A 26,580-nucleotide genomic window follows, 5' to 3' on the forward strand; every position below is an offset into this window, starting at 1 on the left:
TTCATCTGCTGCTGTCCCAAGCACATTAACAGGGAGCTGGATCTGAAGTGGATTATCTCAGACATAAACCAGCACACATATGGATTCCAGCATAGCAAGATGGATAATTAACCTGTTGAGCCACTGTACTGCTCCCAAAAGCAAGGTTTAGAAAAACTCATTTTAGCCTGGACTCTAACCAATTCATTTTGCCAATAGCTGCTGCGTGCTTTCCCAGAGGCAAGCTATTCTCATTTTTGCTTAAACCAGCCCAATTTTTTTTCCATGCAAGACAGGATCCGGTGATCCCAGCTTGTCTTTTCCACTTCAAATATATATATACCTGCTGGCCTCCCCATCTGTGCCCAAACAGCAAGGGCTCAAGTGACTGCGCTGATGGAGTTCTAGGTTCCTGTTTCCCACCTGGTGGTATGTCCATTTGGGGAGTGAACCGGCAGACAGAAGATCTTTGTCACTCTGCCATTCAAATCAATCAATGCGGGCCAAGTGCAATGGTTTAATGCCTAAATCCTCACCTTGCAGGTGCTGGGATCCCATGGGGGCACCAGTTTATGTCCTTGATGTTCCACTTGCCTTGCTGTTCCTGCCTGTGGCATGGGAAAGCAGTAGATGGTCCAAAGCCTTGGGACCCTGCACCCACATGCGAGACCCACAGGTACCTTCTGACTTCGGATCAGAAAGAACTAGCCATTGTGGGCACCTTGGGAGTGAACAAGCTGACAGATTTTTTACTATCTATCTGCTTCTCTCTGTAAATCTGCCTTTCCAATAAAAATAAATACATCTTTATTTAGGTAAACATTTTTAAAAATTATTTTTAATTGTACCAATTTTATTTTTTATAATTTTTACGTATTTGATTAGGGTGCAGAGTCAAGGCCTAGAGGAAACTGGGTGAGACTATTGTTGTAACATTCTCTTTTTTCCTTCCCCTATCTGCAGGGAGAAGAGAGATAAAGGGAGAAGCCATACCCAGCCTCCCAACTAGCCCAGGAGATTTTTTCTCTTTTTAATTGGAAAGTCAGATATACAGAGAAGAGGAGAGACAAAGATCTCCAATGCCCTCAGCCACAAGGGCATAGACTGAGCAGATACGAAGCCAGGAGCCTGGAGCTTCTTCCGTGTCTTCCATGTGCAGGGTCCCATGGTCCCAGGCCATCTTCTACTGTCCTCCCAGGGCACAAACAGGGAGCTGGATGGGAAGCAGGGATGCCTGGACATGATCTGGTGCCCAAATAGAACCCCGGCACATGCAAGGCAAGGATTTTAGCCATAGAGAACTGCATGGGCCCTAAAACTAAGTTTTTTGCTTTTGTTTTTATTTTTGTTTCAATTCTAATTTTTTAATTATATTTCTGACAATCTTTACATAGTTAATTAGGGTAAAAAGGTTCAAGGGCTACAGGAAAGTGGATAAGACTATTACTTCCATATTGTTTCCTTCATGTTTAAAGCGGGATATTAAGGGAGAAGGCCCCACCCAGTTTCCCACCCTCCCCAGGTCCCGGATGTAGGGCACGCTCCAAGGTTCTTGCTCAAGTGGTTTTGATAGTTTAACAGTTATGAATCGCTGCCAATCTCGCCACTCCAAGCACGATGAGCTTGTTGCAGAATCCACTGATTGACATAGTCCATCATAGAGTCTCCATTTGCCCCGTATTTCACTGCCAACATATAGCTGATATGGTTGATTGCCCTGTTCTGTCTTCAGTCTTTTCTTGGTTAGGGTTCTGAGTGCAGCGTTTTGATTGGGGAGATTTCCAAAGAAACTTTGTCTGAGGTGTTCTCAGACCAGATTCTTGTATGTACTAGCAAGTACAGGGCCCGGCCACAGTCCATTGCCCTGATCAGCTGGTGGTTGCAATCGCTGGGTTGGTTCTGTTTCCAGTGCTGTCTTGCACTGGAACCAATGGGTGTTGCAGTCCAGCCTGGTTCTGCCCAATACACACTCGGCCCTCACATAAACCAGTGGGAGCTGCAGCCTAGTTGCAGCAACCTACAATAACCCCCAGCAGCTCTGCCCACTACTCTGGTTTGCCAGTATGTGTAGAAGTAGTTCAGTCTGTCCCACACCGCATTCGACTCTCATACATGTCAATGGTATTAAAGCTTTGTTCCATCTAACCAGCTCCACTATGCAGCCCACACAAATGGAGTTGGGTGGCTCTCAAGCCACCCCAGCCCCCGTTCTAGTTTCCATTCCCTCCCGTGGAAGTGGTAACCCAAGAGGGAGGAGTCCACTATTTCCCTCCCAGCCCACTCCCACTCCCGGATTATGTACTCTCCAGGTGGATCTGTGGTTTGACTTGACAGAATTATCCCCCAGTGCCAGCTTCTGCCAGCTGATGCTGCAGCTAAGCCCAACAACCCTCACCCACTCTAATTTTGTTTGCCCCAACAGGAACAATCAGCCCAGCCTGGCTTTTCCTTGATCTAGTCCACATGAAGCTCACAGGTGTTGTAGCCCTGCTTAGTCTGGTCTGTCCCCATCCCAGATCTTGCTCTCCAGTGGGAGTAGCTGTCCAGCAAGGGAGCCCCTCCATATTGCCCTGCGGGCTCCGCCTCCCTCCCTTCCTGGTTCTCACGTGTGCTGGTTGGGTGCTGCAGTCACATCTGGCACAGGTCACCTCACCTTGGCATTCTGTACTGTGCACTGGTTTTTGTTGTGACCGAACCCGGTTCGACCCACACTCTGTTCTGGTGCTCAGATTAGCCAGTGGATGACATGAACTGATTCAGCCTGGTCTGCCCCGACCCATGCCAAATGTATGCCAGTGGGTAACTTTACATGGCCTATTCTGGGCTGTATCCTATCATGTTTCTTGCGCTTACCTGCCAGGTCTATGTCCTGCCGGAGGAGTTGCCCCAGCTCCTCCATCAGAACCTCTCCCAATGCCAGATTTTGCACATACCAGGGGGTCCATGAACCAGCCCTACTCAGTTCACCTCCTGTCCTAGCAGGAACAGTGGCTTTTCATAACTGGCCTTCAACCCAAACTGGTCCTTGCTGTTGGATGTTTCAGCCCACCATGGCTCATCCATACCCACACAGAGCTCACACATGGCTAATTAGGGGTTGAGACCTAGCCTAGTTTGTCCCACATCTACCCTGGTCCTCCAGAACAGCAGATGGTTTTGGAGTTAGCCTGGCTTGGTGTGTCCAGTCCTGTCCAGACTTGTGCCAAGGGAGACTACAACCATATCCTGATCAGAACGCAGCCCCCATTCCAGCCCATGCACCCCTTGGTGGGAACCTCAACCCGGCTAGGGTTGTCCCCTTAGCTCCCCAACTGGGCCTGTTCCCAGCCGTAGATCACGTACATACCAGTGTTTGCTCTGACTCAGCTTGGCAGAGCCCCTCACCTGTCCCGAACTCTGCCTTAGACACTGTGACTTAGGGTTTAAGTTATTTTTTTTTTAAGATTAATTTTATTTTTATTACAAAGTCAGATATACAGAGAGGAGGAGAGAGAGACAGGAAGTTTGGCTGCCGGGATTAGAACCAGCGACCATATGGGATCCCAGTACATTCAAGGCGAGGACCTTAGCCGCTAGGTCACACCACCAGGCCCAGTTATTTTTTTTTTTTTTAAGATTTATTTTCTTACTGCAATGTCGTATATATATAGAAGAGAGACAGAGAGGAAGATCTTCATCGGTTGATTCACTCGCCAAGTGGCTACAATGTCTGGAGCTGAGCCAATCTGAAGCCAGGAGCCAGGAGCTTCTTCCAGGTCTCCCACATGGGTGCAGGGTCGCAAAGCTCTGGACCGTCCTGACTGCTCTCCCAGGCCACAAGCAGAGAGCTAGATGGGAGGTGGAGCTGCTGGGATTAGAACCAGCGCCCATATGGGATCCTGGCTGGTACAAGGCAAGGACTTTAGCTGCTAGGTCACTGCGCCAGCCCCAAAAATAAATCTTAAAAACAAAAAGGAGGTGGAGCAGGGCCAGTGCTTTAGAGTAGCGGGTTAAAAATTAAGCCACTGCTGGCATGCCTATTTGAGTGCTGTGCACATCCCAGCTGCTCCACCTAAAAAATAAATTTTAAAAACTTTATTGGAGGGCCCGGCGGCGTGGCCTAGCAGCTGAAATCCTCGCCTTGAACGCGCCCTGGGATCCCATATGGGCGCCGGTTCTAATCCTGGCAGCTCCACTTCCCATCCAGCTCCCTGCTTGTGGCCTGGGAAAGTAGTCAAGGACGGCCCAAAGCTTTGGGACCCTGCACCCACGTGGGAAACCTGGAAGAGGTTCCAGGTTCTCGGCATCGGATTGGCGCGTACTGCGTACTAGCCGTTGCGGCTCACTTGCGGAGTGAATCACCGGATGGAAGATCTTCCTCTGTCTCTCCTCCTCTCTGTACATCCGGCTTTCCAATAATAATAAATCTTAAAAAAAAAAAAAAACTCTTTATTTGGAAGTCAAATATATAGAGAGGAGGAAAGACATAGAGGAAGCACTTCCAGCCGTTGGTTCACCCCCTAAGCAGCCACAGTGGCCAGAGCTGCGCCAATCCAAAACCAGGAGGCAGGAGCCTCTTTCCGGTCTCCCATGTGAGCGCAGGGTCCCAAGGCTTTGGGCTGCCCATGATTGCTTTCCCAGGCCACAAGCAGGGGGCTGGATGGGAAGTGTGACCACCAGGATATGACCAGGTGCCCAGATGGGATTATGGTGCATTCAAGGCAATGACTTTAGCCACTAGGCTACCGCACTGGGCCCCAATCAGTCTTTTTAAAAGAATCAACCACTGAAAACTATTGAAACTTTCTTGGTAGTCCTAGATACAACTGAAGCTTACTGTGCTATCTCTGCAAGTGAGCTCAGGCCAAGCAGGGTGAGCAGGTGCGCATGGCCAGAGCTAGCTATGTGCATGGAGAGAAGAAAGCAGGCACTTTTCCTGTTCAAGCTAGAGTAAGGTGTTGTCTGTGAGAAAGCAAACTCCCTCTCCAAACATCCCTTTAGGAGGATCACACTTGTTTATTGTCTCTGGGTCATCTTGAAGTCAAATGGAAATCCTGTTTGCCAACCATTTAATTCCTAGAAAAAATGCATACTTGTTGAGTAGGGGAGTGATATTCCAGGACCTTCAATGGAAAGCCAGCTCTGCTGCATTAGAAAACCCATGCGAACACTAAATGCAGTGTTTTGCTTCTATATCCAAGATATTTTGGCATGCAGGGTGATTCCCAGAAATGGAATCCTTGGCTCACAGGATGAGTGTTTTTTTTTGGCACTTGAGCCATTTGGGGGTGGGGAGGAGAAGTGAGTACTTTTTCTTATAAAACCTACCAGGAGCCTCTGCTTTCGACTGGAAACACCCCCTCTAACTCTTGTGGTGGTGTTATTTTGACATCTGAGTTTCAATTTTTTTGACACTTTGAATCTTGCTGCCTTTTTTTTGAAAGAGTTGCTCATTTACCTATTTGAAAGGCAGAGTGACAGAGACAATCTCCCATCAGTGGAAGTGGCCTGTGGGTGGGCCAGGCTGGAGCCAGCAGTCAGAAGCTTCATCGAGATCTCCCACATGAATGAGCATGCACCCAAATATTTGGACCCTTATCCACTGCCACTGCAGTCACCTAAGGAGGAAAACTGGAATGAGAAGGTAGGTAGTTACTCAAACCCGTGTTCCATCACAGGCCATCAGTAGCCCAAGCAGCAGCTTGACCCTCTGTGCCACAGTTTTCCTCCCCACCACGTCACTCTCCCCGACTCGCCATGTGGGTTTCTATCCCACCTCCATGGCCATCTTCAGGGGTGGGCACCAGACCCAAGGCCATTACCGAGATTCCTGAATCTGGGTCCAAAAACAGTCGTGACTCCACAGGCAAGAGTGAAACTCACGAAATTCAGGGGCAGTCGGAGCCTGTTCCCCGCCACTTGACAGGCAGGCAGGCAGGCGGGGATGAGAGTGACGCTGGTGGGAGCACACAATTAGGGACTAGGAGAATGCACATGGTCCTTGCTCCCTGCAACCCCTACCACTCCCAAGCTGCACAAGTTCTCGCCTTGTCTGCTAAAGTTTTCTTTCAATAAGTCTTTTCCCTTCATATAATTTTTCAAGATTTACAAAGAGAAGCAGATGCAGAGAGAAAGATCTTCCATCCATCGGTTCACTTCTCAAGTGGCCACAACAGCCAGAACTGAGCTGCTTCAAAGCCAGGAGCCAGGAGCTTCTTTTGGCTCTCCCACGTGGGTGCAGGCCATCTTTGACTGCTTTCCCAGGCCACAAGCAGGGAGATGCATGGGAAGTGGAGCTGCCAGGACACAAACAGGCATCATATGGGATCCTGGTGTGTGCAAGGCAAGGATTTAGCCACTAGTCTATAGTGCCGGACCCTGCTTTGTACACACACACACACATATAAAGCTTCCACCCACTGTCTCATTCTCCAAGTCACATGTAACATGCAAGACTGGGTGAGATGAAGCCTGGAGTTGGGCACTCCACCTAAGGTGGGAGGGCTTTCCCTGCCTGTTTCCTTTAACACAGGGAAGCCTTCCCACTCCTGTCCGGGCTCTGTACTGCACTCTGGCTGGGCCTTCTCCTGTAGTGACCACCCTTTCCCAGGGAGTGGACTTACCACCTGGGCCTTAACCACAGGTCATGGATGGCCGTGCACTTGACCCTGTCCTGTCGCTATGCACCTGTCAACCCCACGGCACTGCTGTTTTTTACACAGCCCCCTCCAACTCCCTCTCAACTACACAGGGACCTCCAGCCCCCTACCCTGTTTTCCTTCGGAGTTCACATTCCCATATTCCCCTCCATCCCTCCTAGCGATTACACTTCTTTTTTTTTTTAAGATTTATTTATTTTATTACAAAGTCAGAAGTACAGAGAGGAGGAGAGACACAGATGAAGATCTTCCGCCTGACGACGCACTCCCCACGTGAGCCACAATGGACAGTGCTGCGCCGACACAAAGCCAGGAACCTGGAACCTCCTCCAGGTCTCCCACGCGGGTGCAGGGTCCCAATGCATTGGGCCGTCCTCAACTACTTTCCCAGGCCACAAGCAGGGAGCTGGACAGGAAGTGGAGCTGCTGGGATTAGAACCAGTGCCCACATGGGATCCCGGAGTGTTCAAGGTGAGGACTTTAGCCAGTAGGCCATGCCGCTGGGCCTGAGCCATTACACTTTGTAATCTCTCCTGGCAGTTCCACCACACCTTCCGGGCTGCATCAGAGGTCTGTGGGCAGCCCGCCTGCCATGGGTCCTCCCACTCACTGCCTCTTGACCTGCTTGGTATTCTCCGTGTACCTTTCATTACTCCTACTTTCTTTACTTCAGCATCTGCCCTATCTAACCCATCAGCCTCCTCCCAGGAAGACCTGTGCCAGCCCCGTCACATCCCTGTATCCCTGGAGCTTAGAACTGTGTCTCAGCACTATCAAGTGTCCAGCAGCTATTTATCCAATGGAGGAAAGCCAGGAGGAAGGAGAATGAGAAGTCAACTCTATAGAGAGCTTTTAAGATTGGTATTGGGTTTTCTTTATTTCAGTCCAAGATTTCATTTATTTGAAAGGCAGAGTTACACAGAGAATGAGATCTTTCACCTGCTGATTCATTTCTCAGTTGGCATCAATGGTCAAGGCCAGGCTACAGCCAGGAGCCCTGCACCTGCATCCAGATATCCCATGTGGGTGCAGGGGCCCGTACACTAGAGTCATCTGCTGCCGCTTTCCCAGGTCTATTAGCAGAGGGCTGGATCAAAAATGGAGCAGGGGCCCGGTGGCGTGGCCTAGAGGCTAAAGTCCTCGCCTTGAACACCCCGGGATCCCATATGGGCGCCGGTTCTAATCCCAGCAGCTCCACTTCCCATCCAGCTCTCTGCTGGTGGCCTGGGAAAGCAGTTGAGGACGGCCCAATGCTTTGGGACCCTGCACCCGCGTGGGAGACCCGGAAGAGGTTCCAGGTTCCCGGCTTCGGATCGGCGCGCACCGGTCTGTAGCGGCTCGCTTGGGGAGTGAATCATCGGATGGAAGATCTTCCTCTCTGTCTCTCCTCCTCTCTGTATATCCGGCTTTCCAATAATAATAAATCTTTAAAAAAAAAAATACAAAACGGAGCAGCCAGGACTCAAACTGGCACCAAAATAGGATCCTTGGATCGCAGGCAGCAGCTTAACTTGCTGTGCCACAGTGCCAGCACCTTCAAGGATCTTGGGGCGAGCAAAATCTCCATAGACTAGAGATCACATGTATAAGAGCTAGGATACGCTAAGCAGGGGGCAACATGCTGCCCTCAGAACAGGAGGTATTGGCCTCAAAACAATGGAGTTCATCGTGACTACTGCTGAGCGAACCCCCGACCATACAAAAGCCTACAGAACTGTCGTGATGGAAGCCAGCCCTCACTGCTGGCGTTCAAGCTGATGGCACAGTGACCTGCCTGAGTTATGGCCTGCTGTTTGTTTTCCCAGGTAAGTCTTGAGCCTGGGTGCGCAACAACATAGCACCAAGAGCCTTGCCCAAAGCCAAGAAAGTTGGAGGGCTGCCTGCTCCATGCCAAGGGGAATTCTGCTTCAAGGTTCAGGGAGAAAACAATGTTTGTCATGAGATGCAGAACTAAAGGGGAAAAACAAAAAACACACAGATGCAGGCCCAGCAAGATAGCGTGGTAGTTAAAGTCCTCACCTTGAATGCGCCTGGATCCCATATGGACCCCACTTCCCATCCAGCTCCCTGCCTGTGGCCTGGGAAGGTAGTCGAGGACAGTCCAGAGCTTTGGGACCCTGCACCCTCATGGGAGACCTGGAGGAGGTTCCTGGCTCCTGGCTTTGGATTGGCGCAGCACCTGCAACTTGGAGAGTGAATCATTGGATGGAGGATCTTCTTTGTCTCTCTTCCTCCTCCCTGTACATCTGCCTTTAAAATAAAATTAAAAAAAAAAAAAAAAAGCTAAAAATATTTTTTCTTTTGTTTATATAAGACACCTTCCATCCATTTTATAACCCACTGAACCATGACATCCAGCCACCCACCCAAACTAGACCCAAAATGACAACCCTGCTCTGTCCTCGACTTAATCCTCAGGTCACAAATTCATACATGCCCACCAATTGCAAAGAAGCATCTTCTAATTATAAAAATAAACAAGTTTATTTCCCTCAGAAAAATCAACACTAGAATGTTCTGCTATCACAGCGTTTCCTACCGCAGCCCGAGATGGAGTGGTTCCACAGCTCCCACCCCAACCTGGCCCTCCCCATCATGGAACACCAGTGGCTAAGAATTGTGCCAGAGGTCTGGACTAGATGCCCGTGGTCAACGTCCCATCTTGCGACCTTCCAGTCTGGCTATGAAGGAAAACCTCAGAACTGCATCCTCCATGTTCCATCAGCAAAACAGCTTGGGGAGCGAGGTTAGGCATCTCCACCTCTCATGACTGAGGGTCCCACGGAGCTCAACACAGTGTCTCCCCCAGCCTCCCGTGGAGCACACCCTCCCCAGCCCCTGGACTAGGCACAAGGACGCCAACACTCACAGCTGTTAAGACTCTGATCCATCCCGCAAGAATTTCAGGGAACACCTGCCTGGTTTAATTCTTCCTCTCACACTTAAGACTGTTTTCCCCGCTATGTAAGTTTCCTATGTCCTAGTCTACTTCCAAAACCTATCAACACATTCAAATCAAAATATGAAAACATCAGGAATACAAAGACATGAGAGCCCAAAACCACAGCATGAGGCTAGTTGACACCTCTGTCTGCTTCACCCCTACTCCCTTTCCTGGCTCAGGGAACCACGAAAAGGCCATTCCAAGTAGCTGTGTTCATCCGGGCCTAAGAGTCCCATGTGAACAGCAAGCTGGACCAACAGCAAGCTGGGCTGTGCTCTTCAGAGGGAACGCAGTGACATTTCTGTGCCAGGCGGCCCCAGGGAGAGCAGGTGGCTCCCAAGAGCTGCAGGAAGTCCGGAGATTAATACTGAAAGCTGCGCTTTGTCTGGATATCATCGAGGATCTGTTGCAGCTCCTCATCCTCAAACCGTCCCTCCAGGCTACAAGGAATAAAGCAAAGAAATGAATGACAAGACTTAGAGACTGGCAATTCCTCCCCGCAGGCTTCCTTGGGCATGCTGGCCTCTGAGTGCAGCTTGCCTACCCCTCCAACACGTCTGCCTTTCAATTCTGTTTCTTTCCTGCTTGGCCTTAGGAAAACATGACCAAGTGGGGTCAGCATTGCTGCTTGCAAGACCGACAGTATCCCATATCGGAGTGAAGGGCCGTATCATGGCATTTCTTTTATGATCCAGCTCCCTGCTAATGCAGCCAGATCAGCAGAAGATAACCCAAGGACTTGGATCCCTGCAACACACGTGGGAGAGTAGGATGGAATTTCTGGCTCCTGGCTGCAGCCTTAGACCTTGCTGTTGTGGCAATTTGGGGAGCACTAGATAGGAGAGACCTTTCAAGTAACTAAATGCTAAAACAGTGTCCTAAATTCGGTAGTGTTCATTCCCCTCCATATGGCTTTACTGATTTGCTATTTCATATGTATGCATAAGCAACATGCAGCCTGTGCGTAAACCTCCAAGAAATGGCACTGTATGGTCTGCATGCTGCAATTTTCGCTTGGCATTCACACTGGCATGGGCTGCTCTAGCCAATCCTTTCACAGGTGCACAGTGATGACCATATGACGACGCACTTATCCATTTTCTTGTCAACCAACAAGATTGTCATCAAGTGTCTGCTAGCACAAATATGTGACCTGATGATCTTGTGTGTTGCTTTTAGGAATACATTTTTGGGTCGCTGGGGTTATTCATCGTAACTTCAGCAGGCAGTCAGGTAGCTTTCCAACATCACTGCGCTAACACATACCTAACAACGTAGGAGAGCTACTGCTCATTGTTCCCCATTTCTGCTGTTACTTGATACGGAAAAAAACTCTTCTTTGTGTTATTATTTTAAGAGTCATTTTCTTTCATTTAATGTTTATTTCTATATACTTGAAAGACACAGTCAGGGAGAGATTTAGAGAGGGAGACAGAGATCTTCGATCCACTGATTTACTTTTCAAATGTCTGCAGCAGCCAGGGCCACACTGAAGTCAGAAGCCCAGAACTCCATTCAGTTGTATATGGGAATGGCAAGGACCCAAGCACTTGAGCAAACATCTGCTGCCTCCCAGGACGCATTAGCAGCGAGCTATGCAAGTGGAAGAGCTCCACAAATGGGCGCAGTTCTCACAAGTGGCAACGTACCCCACTGCACCACAAAGCCTGCCCCCATCAGTGTTACAATGCCTATCTAAACGTAAATGCAAACACCTTTAGACAAAGCGATTCTGTCTGAAGGAGCTTTTCCAACATAGCCAGGCCTTATCCCAGCTGGCACTAACCTCGGGATCAGGGCCTTGGACTCCTCCGCAGTCTCTGGACAGAGGTTGGCCAGACAGGCCAACTCAAACTTATGCAGCTTCTTCTGGAGCAGCAAGCTGGTGAGGAAAAAAATCAAAACAGAATAAAGTCAAGGATCATCCAATAGGAAAGATGCTGCTAGCAGACAGCAAAGGGGGGAAGCACTTGGAATCCTGTGAATACAGTTATAGGGGCTGCAGAATTCAGGAAGCCATCTTACAATTTGCTGTTCCCTCCCTGAAAGGTCAGGAAGTTCCTGCTCCTGGCTCTGGTCTTGTCCAGCCACAGCAGTGGAAGACATTAACGGAACTAATCAGCTAATGGAAGATCCATCTCTCCCTACGCTGAAACTCAGCCTTTCAAATAAATCAAATAAGTCTAAAAAAAAAAAAGAAAAAAGAACAAACAGGCCTGGCACAGTAGCCTAGTGGCTAAAGTACTCGCCTTGCATATACCTCCCATGCTCATGTCCTGGTGGCCCCACTTCCCATCCAGCTCCCTGCTTGTGGCCTGGGAAAGTAGTTGAGGACAGCCAAAAGTCTTGCACCCTGCAAACAAGTGGGAGACCCTGAAGAGGCTTTGGGCTCCTGGCTTCAGATCAGATCAGATCAGCTGCAGCAGCTGCGGCTACCTGGGGAGTGAACCACGAATGGGAGATCTTTCTGTCTCTCCTTCACTCTGTAAATCTGATTTTACAATAAGAACTAAATAGAGGGCCCGGCGGCGTGGCCTAGCCGCTAAGGTCCTCGCCTTGAACGCCCCGGGATCCCATATGGGCACCGGTTCTAATCCCGGCAGCTCCACTTCCCATCCAGCTCCCTGCTTGTGGCCTGGGAAAGCAGTTGAGGACGGCCCAATGCTTTGGGACACTGCACCCGCGTGGGAGACCCGGAAGAGGTCCCTGGTTCCCGGCTTCAGATCGGCGTGCACCGGCCCGTTGCAGCTCACTTGGGGAGTGAATCATCGGATGGAAGATCTTCCTCTCTGTCTCTCCTCCTCTCTGTATATCTGACTTTGTAATAAAAAAAAAAAAAAAAATCTAAAAAAAAAGTAATATTTCACAAAACAACTGGTTTGCTTAGACTCTTCAACATGATTACTGACTAAAACAGAACGGAAAGACAGAATCCCTTCTGATGCCTGGGATGTGGTCATGTAAGAGAATGTCACAAACTGAAGGACAAAGGTGATGATGTTGCAACCCTTAGAAACAAAAAATTAAACACAAAACTAGCTATGGGGCCTGGCGGCATGGCCTAGCGGCTAAAGTCCTCGCCTTGAATGCCCCGGGATCCCATATGGGCGCCAGTTCTAATCCCGGCAGCTCTACTTCCCATCCAGCTCCCTGCTTGTGGCCTGGGAAAGCAGTCGAGGACGGCCCAAAGTCTTTGGACCCTGCACCCATGTGGGAGACCTGGAAGAGATCCTGGTTCCTGGGTTCAAATTGGCACAGAATCTGCCGTTATGGTCTCTTTGGGAGTGAATCATCAGACTGGAGGAAGACATTTCTCTCTGTCTCTCCTTCTTTCTATATATATCTGACTTTGCAATAAGAATAAATAAACCTTAAACAAACAAACAAAAAACAAAAACAGATACCAGCATGGTAGTCTAGTGGCTAAAGTCCTCACCTTGAACGTACTGGGATCCCATATGGGTTCCGGTTCCAATCCCAGCAGCCCCACTTCCCATCTTGCTCCCTGCCTTAGGCCTGGGAAAGCAGTTGAGGAACCCAAAGCCTTGGGTGTTGCACCCACGTGGGAGACTCAGATGAAGCTCCAGGCTCCTCGCTTTGGATTGGCGCAGCTCTAGCCATTGCGGTCACTTACGGAGTGAAACAACGGATGGAAGATGAAGAGCTTCCTCTCTGTCTCTCCTCCTCTCTATATGACTTGGCAATAAAAAATATAAATTAATCTTTTTTTTTTTTAAAGATTTACTTATTTTATTACAGCCAGATATACACAGAGGAGGAGAGACAGAGAGGAAGATCTTCCATCTGATGATTCACTCCCCAAGTGAGCCGCAACGGGCCGATGTGCGCCTATCCGAAGCCAGGAACCTGGAAACTCCTCCAGGTCTCCCACGTGGGTGCAGGGTCCCAAAGCTTTGGGCTGTCCTCAACTGCCTTCCCAGGCCACAAGCAAGGAGCTGGACAGGAAATGGAGCTGCCAGGATTAGAACCGGCACCCATATGGGATCCCGGGGCTTTCAAGGCGAGGACCTTAGCCGCTAGGCCACGCCGCCGGGCCCTCTATTAATCTTAAAACACACACACACACACACACACACACACAAAACAAACACCTCACAGATGGCACCTAAGACACAGGTGGAGGAAGTGCTAGCTTGCAGGCATCTGGTGGCTGAACGACTAACAGCCTCTGCTCACACTCACCTTCGGACACTGGCGATGGTCTCTCTGTTTTTGAAACGACTAAACCGGGCAGTGTAAGTGAGAGTCTTCATGAAGACCTCGGAGAGCTCCTGCTCGTCCTCTGCGCTCTCGTTCTGCTGCTTGCGGTGCTCTAGCAGCATGTGCACTTCGGAATTGAGAAGTGTCTCAGCTGTTTCAAACTCTGCTTGTGAAAAGCGCAAGTGTCAGCTGGAAGGATTCCTCCCGCTGGGCAGGCACTGGCCAGAGCGGTTACGATGTCCCCTGGGACGCCCATGGCCCACATCTGAGTGCCTTGGTTGAAACCCAGGCTCCACTCCCAATTCCAGCTGCCGAGCAACGCTCCTTGTTAGGAGGCAACAGGAGATGGCCCTAGTACTTGAGTTCACGCCACCCACGTGGGAGACCCTGGCCCAGCTCTGGCTGCTGTGGACACATGGGAAGTGAACCAGCACATGGAAGATGTCTGTCATCCTCTGCCTTTCAAATGAACCAATGTTAGGACCAAGCTGTGGTGCAGCAGGTTTGGTCTCGCACAGGTTCAAGTCCTGGCTGCTCTGCTTCCAATCCAGCTCCCTGCAAACTGCCCAGGATGCAGGTGGAGGTGACATAAGCACTTGGGCCCTTCCCACCAGCATGGGAGACCAGCACCAAGTGCCAGGCTCCTGGCTTTGGCCCAACCCAGCCCTGCCCAGCCCAGCCGTTATGGACATTTGGTATGTGATCTACTGTAACAGATCCATTTCTGTGTCACTCTGTCTTTCAAATATTTAAAACAGGTCCTTCAAAAAATTTATTTTTATTGGAAAGTCAGATTTATAGAGAGACAGACGAAGATCCCAACAGAGAGGAAGATTCCTACAGAGAAAAAGGCACCTATATAAGATTCACAGGCGGTGACTTTGCCTGCTAAGACACAGCACAGAACCCTCAAATGAAAACTTAAAAACTTAATATGTTTGTGAGGCCCGGTAGAATATCCAGGAGCCGCAGCAATGGCTCATCAGGCTAATTCTCCAGCTCTTAAGTGCTGGCGTCCCTTATGGGCACTGATCCATGCCTGGCTGCTCTACTTCCCATCCAGCTTTCTGCTTGGAGCCTGGGAAAGCAGTCAAGGACAGCCTTAGGACCCTGTACCTGCATGGGAGATACAAAAGAAGCTCCTGGCTCCTGGCTTCGGATTGCCTCAGCTCTGGCCGTTGCAGTCATTTGGGGAATTAATCAGCTGATATAAGACCTTCCTGTCTTTCCTTTCTGGAAATCTGACTTCCCAATACAAATGAATGAATCCTAGAAAAAAAATTTTCCCCTGGGGCCAATGTTTGTCGCAGAGCACATTAAAACACTACCTGTGACTGACAGCATCACACATGGGCACAGGTTGAAGACCAGGCTGCTTCCCTTCCAGGCCTTTCCCTGTTAATGTGCCTAGGAAAGCAGTAGAAAATGCTCCAGGTGCTTGGGTCCCTGCACCCATGTGGGAGAACTGGATGAAGCTCCTAACTTTGTTTATTTAAAAGGGTATTTCTCACCTCTCTCAAACTGAAGACTGCAAAAAATAGAAGCTCTCGGGGCCTTGGGAGCAGGGCCCCGGGCTCACGTGTGCCTCCCCCAGCCCACCTCGTCCAACCCAACAGTCCCGAAGCTTCATCCATCAATGAGCGACTGTACACATTTACATTAGGAAAGAGCCGGCCAGGAAGCCGGGGCTTGCCCTCTAGCCGAAGGTGGCGCCACAGTTGGGGCATCTCCGCTTCTTCAAGGCAAAGCAGCAGATGAACCCGAAGGGGAACAGGATGATGGCCAAGAAGATGCCCAGGAAGGTAAAGCAGTCCTCCAGCACCCCAACCCTGCACACCGGGCAGCCTCCGACGACCACGATGGAATTGGCGGGGTAGTGGGTGACGCCCCGGCTGTGGATGTTGTAGACCCTGGGGTACTGCGTGGGTAACCCTGTGACGAGGTAGGGGTAAGGCGGCGGCGGGGGCGCGGTGGGGATGGTGCCGTAGCCGTGCGGGCCGCACGCGTAGTCGCCCTGGCAGCTCTCCAGGTTGTAAGGCGGCGGCCGGTCCTGCAGCAGGGGCTTGTGGTCCATGGCGGTCCGGCCCCGCGCCCGCCCGGCCGGTGGCTCGCCCGGCGGGGACGGGCACAGGGACGGCGACCCGGGCGCACGGGGGTCCCCGGGAGGCGCGACGCCGGCTGGGACGCGGAGGGGACGGGGGCGGCGGCCCGGGCGCAAGGGGGACCCCTGGGAGGCGCGACGCCGGCTGGGAGGCGGAGGGGACGGCGGTCCGGGCGCTCGGGGCCCCCGGGAGGCGCGACGCCCGAAGCTCCTAACTTTGGCCTGGCACAGCCCTAGCCATGACAGCCATTCGGGAAATGAACCAATGGGTGAAGACTCACGTGTGTCTCCTCCTGACCCTGTGATTTCTCCTTATTCTCTGCTATTTCTCCCTTTGTTCCCCTGGTAACATATGTTCTAATATTTTTCTGGAAGTATGCTTAGAGCCAGTTATCTGTTCTTCCCTTTCCAATGAGCTCCCCTGGAGCAGAAGTCATTAGTAAACATGAACTCATGGTCATCATCCTTCCCCCCACTAAAAGAGAGCAAGAGACAGTGAGAAACACGCACAATTGCTTGTAATGCAGCCTTCCCATGAGACACAGCTTTGTTGATTTCTGGGACGTCACTAACACTTTGTCTTGCACACGCCAGGATCCTATATGGGCGCCAGTTCTATTCCCAGTGGCCCCGCTTAGCTCTCTGCTTGTGGCTTGGGAAAGCAGTCAAGGACAGCCCAAAGCCTTGGGACCCTGCATCTACGTAGGAGATCAAGGGGGCCCCTGGGCTCCTGGCTTCAGATCAGCTCAGCTCCCAGCATTGCAGCCACTTGGGGAGTGAATCAATGGATGGAGGATCCTCTTCTTTGTCTCTCCTCCTCTCTGTTTATCTGACTTTCCAATAAATATAGGAAAAAGAATAACATCTTTCTCTTTTTGGAGTCAGTTGCCAGGAGCCTCCCTTCCCGTTCACCCAGACTACGTGGAGGAAACAGCAATTTTACTTGAAAGGCACTCATTGCTACCGCAGACACCCAATAAGTAAGTTATCCTCTACTTGCAGAGAAGCGTGGGGACAAATCCCACACAGCGTGTTGTTCCAGCCATGAGCTGAGCCCAGGGATTATGCCACAGTGAATACCATCTGCAAACCCTCTCCAGGGAGGAGCTGCTGCTGTGTCATAGCAGTGAGTGCACAGAAAGACATTAGCCATCAGGGCTGTGGAGACCACAAGACTGCGATGACAACAACAAATGATGTAAGACAATGACAATAAGAGACAGAAAGGAAAAGCTCACTGGCTGGTCAGTCTCAGCCTCTGATGCTGCCGCATTAATTCAGCCTGAGAAAATAGGAATGAGGGCCCAGCACGGTGGCCTAGCAACTAAAGTCCTTGCCTAGAACATGCCATGATCCCATGCAGGTGCTAGTTCTAACCCAGGCAGTTTCACTTCCCATCCAGCTCCCTGCCTATGGCCTGGGAAAGCAGTGAAGGATGGTCCAAAAACCTGGGGACCCTGCACCCATGTGGGAGACCCAGAAGAGTTCCTGGCTCCTGGGTTCAGCACCGGCCGTTGTGGTCACTTGGGGAGTGAATCATCAGACAGAAGGTATTTCTCTCTGTCTCTCCTCCTCTCTGTATATATCTGACTTCGCAGTAAAAATAAATAAATCTTCAAAAAAAAAAAGAAAAGAAAAGAAAATAGGACTGAGAGGAGTGATACCACGGCTCAACAGGCCAATCTTTCCCCCTGTGGCACTGTTATCCCATACGCAGGTTCGTGTCCTGGCTGCTCCACTGCTTATGGACTGAGAAAGCAGCAGAGGATGGTCCAAGCTGTTTGGGCCCCTGTATCCACACAGAAGACTAGCAAGAAAGCCCTAGCTCCCAGCACTGGATTGGTTCATCCATGGCGATGGGGCCATTTACATAGAGTGAACCAGTGGATGGAAGCTATTTCTGTCTCTTCTTCTCTCTATAAACCTGCCTTCCTAATAATAAATAAATAAATGTTTACTAGTAAGGTTCAACACCATGTTCATTACAACTACTGAAAGTTTATGCATGTTAACTAGAGTTACAGAAGCCTCTGGTCCTGCATTAAGTCACATTTACTCATGAGTGTAATGCAGATCGGATGGGCACTTGTGGCACCAAGCTAAGGCACTGCCTGGCTGCCAGCATCTTCAAGGAGACTGCCAGCTCCATTTCCCACGACTCCCACTTCCAATCCAGCTCCTCAAATATCTTGAATTCTTGCCATCCACAAGGGAAATCTGGACGGAGTTTCTGGCTCCAGGCTTCAGCCTGGCCCAGCTCAGGCTGTTGTGGCCATCTGGGGAGTAAATGCAAATAGAGTATCCATTCCTGCTACTCTGCCTTTCAAATAAATAAACCTTTAAAAAAAAAGTAATAGGATGAAGTGTGAGGACACTAGAGTGAGCAGTCAAGATGCCTTCATGCCACAGTGCAGTAACAACATTTCAGCTCCAGATTCCCAACTTCCTGCTAATGCATTCCCTGGGAGACACAAGTGGGGTCCTAACTTCAGGTGCTCCAGCTCTGTCACCCTGTGGGGAGCAGCTGGCTCTCTACCTCTTTCCCTACTTTCCTGCCCTGCCCCTACTTTCCCCAAAACAGAAAAAAACAAGCTCTGACCAACCGCCATGGCTTGGCAAGAAGGAGGCAACACTGCCAAGGCTCTGCGAACAGGGCCAAGGTTACACTTCTACCAAATGGGCTCCTGCCATCTCTCTGTGGGAGACCTAGTCCCCCAGCGAAGGGAAACAATACTATTGTCTCTCTGACTTACTAAGAAGGTGAGAGGAGAGAGGGGAGAAAAGGGAAAGGAATGAGAGGTGACAGGGAGAGGCGGGGAAAGAGGGAAAAAAGCAGAAGGGAGAGGACAGATTTAAAGAAAAAAAGACAAGACTGTGAAGACAGAAAAAAAGTCCCTCAAGATTTCTCCCTAGGGCTAAAGTCAACCTTTTCCAGGTGAAATCACACACAGACACTTTGTGTGGGAAACAAAACGATCTGCATGGTAACCTGGAGCAGATATTAAAGAAATAAATAACTGCTACACTTCATTAATCCCGGTTCCTAAATAAAACGGTATCATGTCCTTGAGGCTCCCTCACTGCAATGATTCCTATTTGATAAGGGGAGTTTTCTGGTGGTCACATCTTCCTTTCGGGCGGACATCTGGTAGCCAGCTGTGGTTCTGGCTGGCACACACCCTGGGAGGTGGTTCCCTCGGGGTCCACACAGTACATACCAGGGCTGGCCCTCCCTCCCACCCAGTCTACACTGCGCACGCCAGGGCTGGCCCTCCCTCCCACCCGGTCCACACCACACACGTCAGCGCTGACTCTCCCTCCCTCGGGGTCTACAATGTGCACGCCAGGGCTGGTCCTCCCACCCTCCCAGTCCACACCACGCACGAGAGGGCTGACCCTCCCGCCCACCCGGTCTACACTGCGCACACCAGGGCTGACCCTCCCTCCCTCGGGGTCCACACCGCGCACGCCAGGGCTGGACCTCCCACCCGGTCCACAGCGCGCACGCCAGGACTGGCTCTCCCTCCATCCGGTTCACATGGCGCACGCCAGGACTGGCCCTCCCTCCCACCCGGTCTACACCGCGCACGCCAGGGCTCGCCCTCCCTCCCACCCGGTCTACACCGCGCACGCCAGGGCTGACCCTCACTCCCACCCGGTCCACACCACACACGTCAGCGCTGACTCTCCCTCCCTCGGGGTCTACAATGTGCACGCCAGGGCTGGTCCTCCCACCCTCCCAGTCCACACCACGCATGAGAGGGCTGACCCTCCCGCCCACCCGGTCTACACCGCGCACGCCAGGGCTCGCCCTCCCTCCCACCCGGTCTACACCGCGCACGCCAGGGCTCGCCCTCCCTCCACCCGGTCCACAGCGCGCACACCAGGGCTGGCCCTCACTCCCACCCGGTCCACACCGCGCACGCCAGGGCTGGGCCTCCCTCCCACCCGGTCCACAGCGCGCACACCAGGGCTGGCCCTCCCGCCCACCCGGTCCACAGCGCGCACACCAGGGCTGGCCCTCCCGCCCACCCGGTCCACAGCGCGCACACCAGGGCTGGCCCTCCCGCCCACCCGGTCCACAGCGCGCCGCCCGAGCGGGACCCTCCCGCGGCCGGGTCCACCTCACACACACCGCGGACTCCGCCCGGCCGCCCGCGGCAAGCCAGGCCACCCGCGGCACTGGAGGGCTCACAGGGGCAGTCCCGCATCCGCCATGTCCACCTTTGGGAAAGATGAGCTGTGAGGCATCCTCCTCGACGTCGCCAGCTCGCGGATCCACGCCACCGGCAGCCATGGCGCTGCAGAACCCCACCACAAACTGCGCCGGAAGCGGAAGAGTAGAACATTTGGCCGCGGCCAAGGAGCGGAAGGGGCGTAGGGGCGGAGCTAGATTAGGTGGAGGGGCCTGAGGAGCCAATGTAGGTGGTGGCTCCGAGGTGGGCGGGACTAGACGAAGTAGTGGGCCCCTGAAAGCCAACCAAAGAGGTCGTTTGGAAAAGGGCAGAGCTGAGACAGACCTAGAGGGAGGCTGCTCCGGAGACAGAGGTGGGGCGGAATGTGGGGGCGGAGCTGAGAGGTAGGCGGAGCCGGGAGAGCCCACAGGCCCGCCTGCTCGGCAGCGAGAGGGGCGGGACGACCAGATTGGGTGGGTCAAGAAGGGCGCGTCCGGGAGGTGTTGCGGAAGAGAGGGGCGGGGCGGGGGTAGGAGGTTGGCGGGGTCTTGCAAGCGCACAAGGTGCAGGCTCAAGAGCGAGAGGGGCGGTGCTGGGCTGTGTAGAGGAGCCTGGAGAGCCAATCAGGGGAGAGGGCGGGACGGGGCGGGGCACGATCCCAGAGGACAAGACTCTGGCTCAGTCCCCATTCGCCTACAGGAGCACTTCAGCGCGGTTCCCTGAACCATCCTAGGGAAACTAATAGGCAGAAGTGTTTCACGGGTTAGCTTGTGAGCATCATTTTCATTCAGGAACTCATCGTGAATACCCAAGGACAAGATGGGCTGGGCATATATTTGTTCCCACAGGGGCCAGCGCTGTGGGGTTGCAGTAAAACCACTTCCTGGGCCACATCCCAACAGGGCTGAAGACCTGGCTGCTACACTTTCCAATTAGTTCCCTGCTACTGGCCCGGAGAAGGCAGCTTTCCAGAGGAGATTCAGAAAGATCTTCCATCCGTTAGTTCACTTCCCAAGTGGTCATAATAGCAAGAGCTGAGCCAATCCGAAGCCAGGAGACTGAAGCTTCCTCCTCCAGGTCTCCCACGCAGGTCCAAAACGTCCCGAAGCTTGGGCTGTCCTTTACTGCTCTCCCAAGCCACAGGCAGGGACCTGGATGGGAAGCAAAGAAGCTGGGATAGAACCGCCGTCACCTGGGACTTGATCCAGCACCCATGTGGGATGCCAGCCTTGAAGGTGGAGGGTTTAGAGTACTAAGCCACAGTGCTGGTCTCTGGTCATCCTTTTCTTAAGATAGAAGTTAGATTTAAAACTATCTTAGGTGACTTGGCATGGTAACCTAGCACTTAAAGTCCTTGCCTTGCATGGACCAGGATCCCATATGGGCGCCAATTCCACCCCCAGCAGCCCTGCTTCCCATCCAGCTCCTTGCTTGTGGCCTGGGAAAGCAGTCCAGGGCAACCTTGGGACCCTGAACCCACATGGGATCCGGAAGAGTCTCTATGCTCCTGGCTTCAGATTGATTCAGCTCCAGCCATTGCAACTACTTGGGGAGTGAATCATCAGATGGAAGTTTTTTCTGTCTCTCTTCTCTGTGTATCTGACTTCTCAACAAAAATCAATAAATATTTTTAAAAAGATTTCTTTATTTTTATTGTAAACTCAACTGCTTTCCCAGGCCACAAATAGGGGTCCCAGCGCTTGCCAAGGTGAGGACTTTAGTGACTGCACCAGGCCCTGACTGCTTCAATTCTGATTCAGCTCCGTGCTAATAGCATGGGAAGTCATGGAAAATGGCCTCAGTAGATACCTCAGGGGGATACCCAGATGAAGCTCCTGGCTTTGATCCAGCCTATCTGGCCTTGGAATTATTTGGAGCAAAATCAGTAGATAGACCTCTTTTGTCTTTCTGTTAAAACTATCTTTCAAATGGAAATCCCACCTAAACCTTGGAAAGTAGTGGGCTTGGTGGGATAGTCTAGTGGCTAAATCCTTATCATGCATGTGCTGAGTCCCACATGGGCAGTTTTTTTATTATTATTTTTATTTTGAAATTTATCATACAATTTAGTGTAGTCTGGGATTCCTCTCCCCCCACATTCCACCCCACAATTGATTTTTCCCATAATGTCACAACTCTTCATAAGGAGTAACAATTCCATCAGTCTGCTATGGGCAGTTTCTTTTTTTTTTTTTTTTTTTTTTTTAAGATTTATTTATTATTTTTATTGGAAAGTCAGATATACAGAGAGAAGGAGAGACAGAGAGGAAGATCTTCCATCCGATGATTCAGTCCCCAAGTGAGAGCAATGGCCGGTGCTGCGCCGATCCGAAGCCAGGAACCAGGAACCTCCTCCAGGTCTCCCACGTGGGCCGTCCTCAACTGCTTTCTCAGGCCACAAACAGGGAGTTGGATGGGAAGTGGAGCTGCCGGCACTAGAACCAGCGCCCATATGGGATCCCGGGGCATTCAAGGCGAGGATTTAGCCGCTAGGCCACGCCGCCGGGCAATATGGGCCGTTCCTAATCCAAGGCCAATCCACACCCATTGTGGCCGTTTTGGGAAGTCAATCCATTTATCTGTCGTCTCTGCAAATGGAAGGTAGTTGGTCACTCTCACCCAGATGAGAGACCAGGATTGAGTTCCCAGTTTCTGACTTGTGCCTGAGCCTGTCTCAGCTATTGTGGCATTTGGGGAATGGGTCACTGAGGAGAAGCACTCTCCCTCAGAAATTAAGTCAAACTACCGAAACAGGAGCCAGTGTTGCAGCAATGGTTTAACCGCCAGCTCCATTTCTGGTCCTGTTTCCTGCTAATGCAACAGGGAAGGCAGCAGGTAACGGCCTCTGATACCACATGGGAGACCAGGATGCAGCTTCAAGTTACTGGCTTTAGCTTGGCCTAGTCCTGGCTGTTGCAGCCACATAAGTGAACCAGCCAGTTGAAAACAGTGAGCCATTTTCCTGTCAATTCTGCCTTTCAAATAAATACATAAACAGATCTCCCAAACTTCAAGTTTGAAGAATCAAAAGCTTTTTTTCCTGAAAGCCATGTTTCTTTTTTTTTTAAATATTTATTTATTTTATTACAAAGTCAGGTATACAGAGAAGAGAGACAGAGAGGAAGATCTTCCATCTGATGATTCACTTCCCAAGTGAGCCGCAACGGTGCTGTGCCGATCCGAAGCCGGGAACCCAGGAACCCGGGAACCGAAGGTCTCCCATGTGGGTGCAGTGTCCCAAAGCTTTGGGTCGTCCTCAACTGCTTTCCCAGGCTACAAGCAGGGAGTTGGAAGGGAAGTGGAGCTGCAGGGATTAGAACCAGCGCCCATATGGGATTCCGGCGCGTTCAAGGCGAGGACTTTAGCTGCTAGGCCATCGTGCCGGGCCCAGCCATGTTTCTTTTTAATAAGGAGTTAAGTTCAAGGTTCCAGGCACAATGTGGTATGTTCTACATAAGTATAATGTTAAATTTCATCAAATGACTCTCATAGTCTCAACTCCCTCCAAAAAACCAACAGCAAGGAATCTTATACTGTTATGCTGTTTAACTACAAATAGTGTTGGTTCATGCAGTGTAATCTTCAGAACGTTAACTCCTGTTGGAGTCATAAACACCAATTACCACCAATATTTGCATTTTTAGCCAGCTGTTTCTAGCCTATTGCCAAATTGTCATCCAGCTCCAAGAGCATATTTATCTGGAGCCTTGTGTTTTGAGTTTTATCAACTTTAAAGGTCTCAGAACTGGATATCTGACAAATAAAAAACATCGTATCTCCTAAGCTGCAGAGTTTAAACTTGGCGCTACCAATCACGGCATAGGACTGTCCTTGAAGGATGACAGCCGTTTCTCCAAACACATCCTTTCCAGGTGACAGCACATGGTTCCTTGCTGAAGTTAATCCCCACCACCCAGTGACACTGCAAAGAGGGAGGGTACTGGTGGTTTTTCAACTTGGGTAATGTCAACTTCATCTTAAATCCAATGAAACATCCTTTCTGCAAAAACTGGCATTTCAGTTTCATGATTGGCAGCTCAACCAACTTGGCTCTAACAACTAAGTGGTTCCCCCCAAGCGACGAATCCCCAACTGCAAGCTCCTGGGGTTCAAGGAGCACTAACAGACTACTACTGTCCTGGAGGTTGTGTGTGTGTGTGTTTTATTATTTATGTTTATTGCAAAGTCAAATACACAGAGAGGAGAGACAGAGAGGAGTATCTTCTGTCCACTGGTTCACTCACCAAGTGACTGCAACAGCTGGAGCTGTGTCGAGGAGCTGGGCCAGGAGTCCAGAGCCTCTTCTGGGTCTCCCACAGAGGTGCAGGGTCCCAAGTCTGTGGACTGTCCTCAACTACTTTCCCAGGCCACAAGTAGGGAGCTGGATGGGTAGCAGGCTCACTGGGATAACAACCAGCAACCACATGAGATCCTGGTGTGTTTAAGGTGAGTCCTTCAGCTGCTAGGCTACTGTGCTGGGTCCTGGAGGTTGTGTTTAAAAAATGACCTTCCCCAGCCACTCCCAAGCCATGCCACAAGGCTAAAAAGAAAGAGGCAGTACCCAAGATGTTTACCCATTATGATTTATTCTCTACAATACTTCGTTAAAGAGTTCAATGATTTGCACTCAGAAGTTAAATAGCCGAGAGGCAACCAAGTGTAATACAAAGAATTGGTCTGAAGTCTTTGCACTGAAGGCCATACAGTCTCTTGCTTCAGGGAAGTTAGAACAAAAACTAAACAGAAACAACACACAGCTTCCTAGGCTCCAGAAATCCCCATAGAAAATAACACCAACAGTTAGTGAGATTGCAGATGTTAACAGATCATGGAAAATGGATCTTGTGCAAAGTACTAACACCTAGGACCTCTTGTGTATAGATGATTGTTATTATAAACAACAAAACATATGTAATGTTTCAACTACAAGCCTTCCACGTAGGAAGAGTCTCTAACAGGAGTTGTTTTAATATTATGAAGCGAAAAAGTTTTAACAACCGCACAGTGGGAAACAATCCAACACCGACAAACATCAAAGACATTCTCTTTGAATTCATGTGAAACAAGGACAGTTCATAACTACAGGGAGAATGTCCTAGCTGTGGGTATGATGCGACAAGCCAACTTTCCAGACCGAAAGGCACTCACAGCTAGGGATGTGACCTACTCCAAACCGAGCCAAGCCAGCAGAGGTGGACTAACTGGTTCCTCACGTAACCTATTTTGCCCGAGTGCTTCAGGGGCACAGGCAGTAACACTCATCAGTAAAACACTTTTCCCAAACCCTACCACCCCATCACTGCTTTGGTCATGCATGTGGCAGGCCATTCAGTCCCAGTTCAGAGCCATCACCTCCCTATGCAAAGCTGTCACGTGGATGATCTAGACTTGGTACCTTTTTGAGAGCCACCTGCCACCGCTCTCATGACTACTTCCTGACTTGACCGGCCCCGTTTGGGTAAGAGGCTCACAGTCCCCATTCCTCCCCGGGGCCACCTCCCAGGTGCTTGTGATGAGGCAGGAGGCCCCCCGAGTGTTTCCACTGCTGTGCGTGGATGGGAGCATAAGGGAATGTGCAGGGAGTAAGGCTTCTTCATGCCAAAGCCACTGAGCCCACTCCAGGGTGGTGCTGGGCTTTCATCTACCAGCCCAATTCTTGTGCACTGATTTTTTTTTTCCCTCCCCCACTTATTGGGTTTTTAAATTTTCTGTTCATTTTCTTAAATGGCAGGTATCCTATCCTACCCTCATTAAAATTTAAAAAAATAAACAAAGCCAACATACTATACATTGGGGAAGATGAACAGGGCAACATGTCTACATAGAGATGGGCTTGAAGAGCGTGGCGTTGTAAATGCTCGCATGACCAGTCTCACTGAGCGTGCTCAAGGGAGGAAGTTTAGCACCATTTTTTTTGCTTTTTTTTTTTAATCTTTAGAAATTAAACACAACTTTTAACATAGAACACTTGAACAGTAATGAGTGTAGCCCTATGTGTCAATACTGTTGTACAAACCAGAGGGTGGCTTGGTCCAGAGCTGACCACCCTGGCATCATCCATGGCACCAAAGAGTATCTGTTGGTAACATTTGTTCTCAGCAGCAGGAAGTCATGAAATGACTCCTTCACCTTCACTTAACATGGCAAGGGAAACATGGCAGGCTGTAGTGACCCAGCACAGCAGCAGGAAGTGGAGAGGGCAAGGCCTGGGCACCTTCGCGTCACTCCCAATCCAGGGACTTGAATATCTGCCCATTTCAGAAAGCCACACCATCACCCATCAACTTTACAAAATAAATTAATCTGTTAGCTTGTGCCCAGCCTGCTCTCACAGTTCTCCAGCTATGCTGCTGAAAGCCAGTGTATCATCCTTTGGCCCCTCTCTCCAGCCAGCCACCTGCTCCCATGAGTCACCTCAGCAGTGCCTCCGTGGCCATTTGAAAGTTTCACCCAAATCCCCTACTTCTACGAACTCACCAAGTGATAAAGGATGGAGGAGGGGGTAGGTGAAGCTTGCTGACA

The 26,580-nt window shown here is 50.8% G+C and overlaps 2 protein-coding genes across 2 annotated transcripts; both read right to left on the bottom strand.

The window, feature by feature from the left end:
- Positions 1 to 9,253: 9,253 nt before the first annotated feature.
- On the bottom strand, positions 9,254 to 20,278 carry POLR2D (RNA polymerase II subunit D). The gene is made up of 4 exons (XM_012928204.2): positions 20,108 to 20,278; positions 13,765 to 13,945; positions 11,348 to 11,443; positions 9,254 to 10,001 (listed from the first exon to the last, which is right to left on the bottom strand). Exons 1-4 carry the CDS (start codon positions 20,178 to 20,180, stop codon positions 9,923 to 9,925), a joined length of 429 nt encoding a protein of 142 aa, XP_012783658.1. The 5' UTR covers positions 20,181 to 20,278; the 3' UTR covers positions 9,254 to 9,922.
- LOC131480349 (membrane protein BRI3-like) lies at positions 15,336 to 16,045 on the bottom strand. Its single transcript, XM_058664367.1, has one exon. The coding sequence runs from the start codon at positions 15,854 to 15,856 to the stop codon at positions 15,479 to 15,481; it is 378 nt and encodes a 125-aa protein (XP_058520350.1). The 5' UTR covers positions 15,857 to 16,045; the 3' UTR covers positions 15,336 to 15,478.
- Positions 20,279 to 26,580: the final 6,302 nt, after the last annotated feature.

This window comes from Ochotona princeps, chromosome 5 (assembly GCF_030435755.1).
Source record: "Ochotona princeps isolate mOchPri1 chromosome 5, mOchPri1.hap1, whole genome shotgun sequence".
NCBI lineage: Eukaryota > Metazoa > Chordata > Mammalia > Lagomorpha > Ochotonidae > Ochotona > Ochotona princeps.

Coding starts and splice junctions, on each gene's coding strand:
- POLR2D (XM_012928204.2), bottom strand. CDS start 20,180: ATGGCTGCCGGTGGCGTGGATCCGCGAGCTGGCGACGTCGAGGAGGAT. Junction 13,946..20,107: donor ACAGCTCATCTTTCCCAAAG/GTGGACATGGCG, acceptor TTTCACAAGCAG/AGTTTGAAACAGCTGAGACA. Junction 11,444..13,764: donor ACCATCGCCAGTGTCCGAAG/GTGAGTGTGAGC, acceptor TTTCCTCACCAG/CTTGCTGCTCCAGAAGAAGC.
- LOC131480349 (XM_058664367.1), bottom strand. CDS start 15,856: ATGGACCACAAGCCCCTGCTGCAGGACCGGCCGCCGCCTTACAACCTG.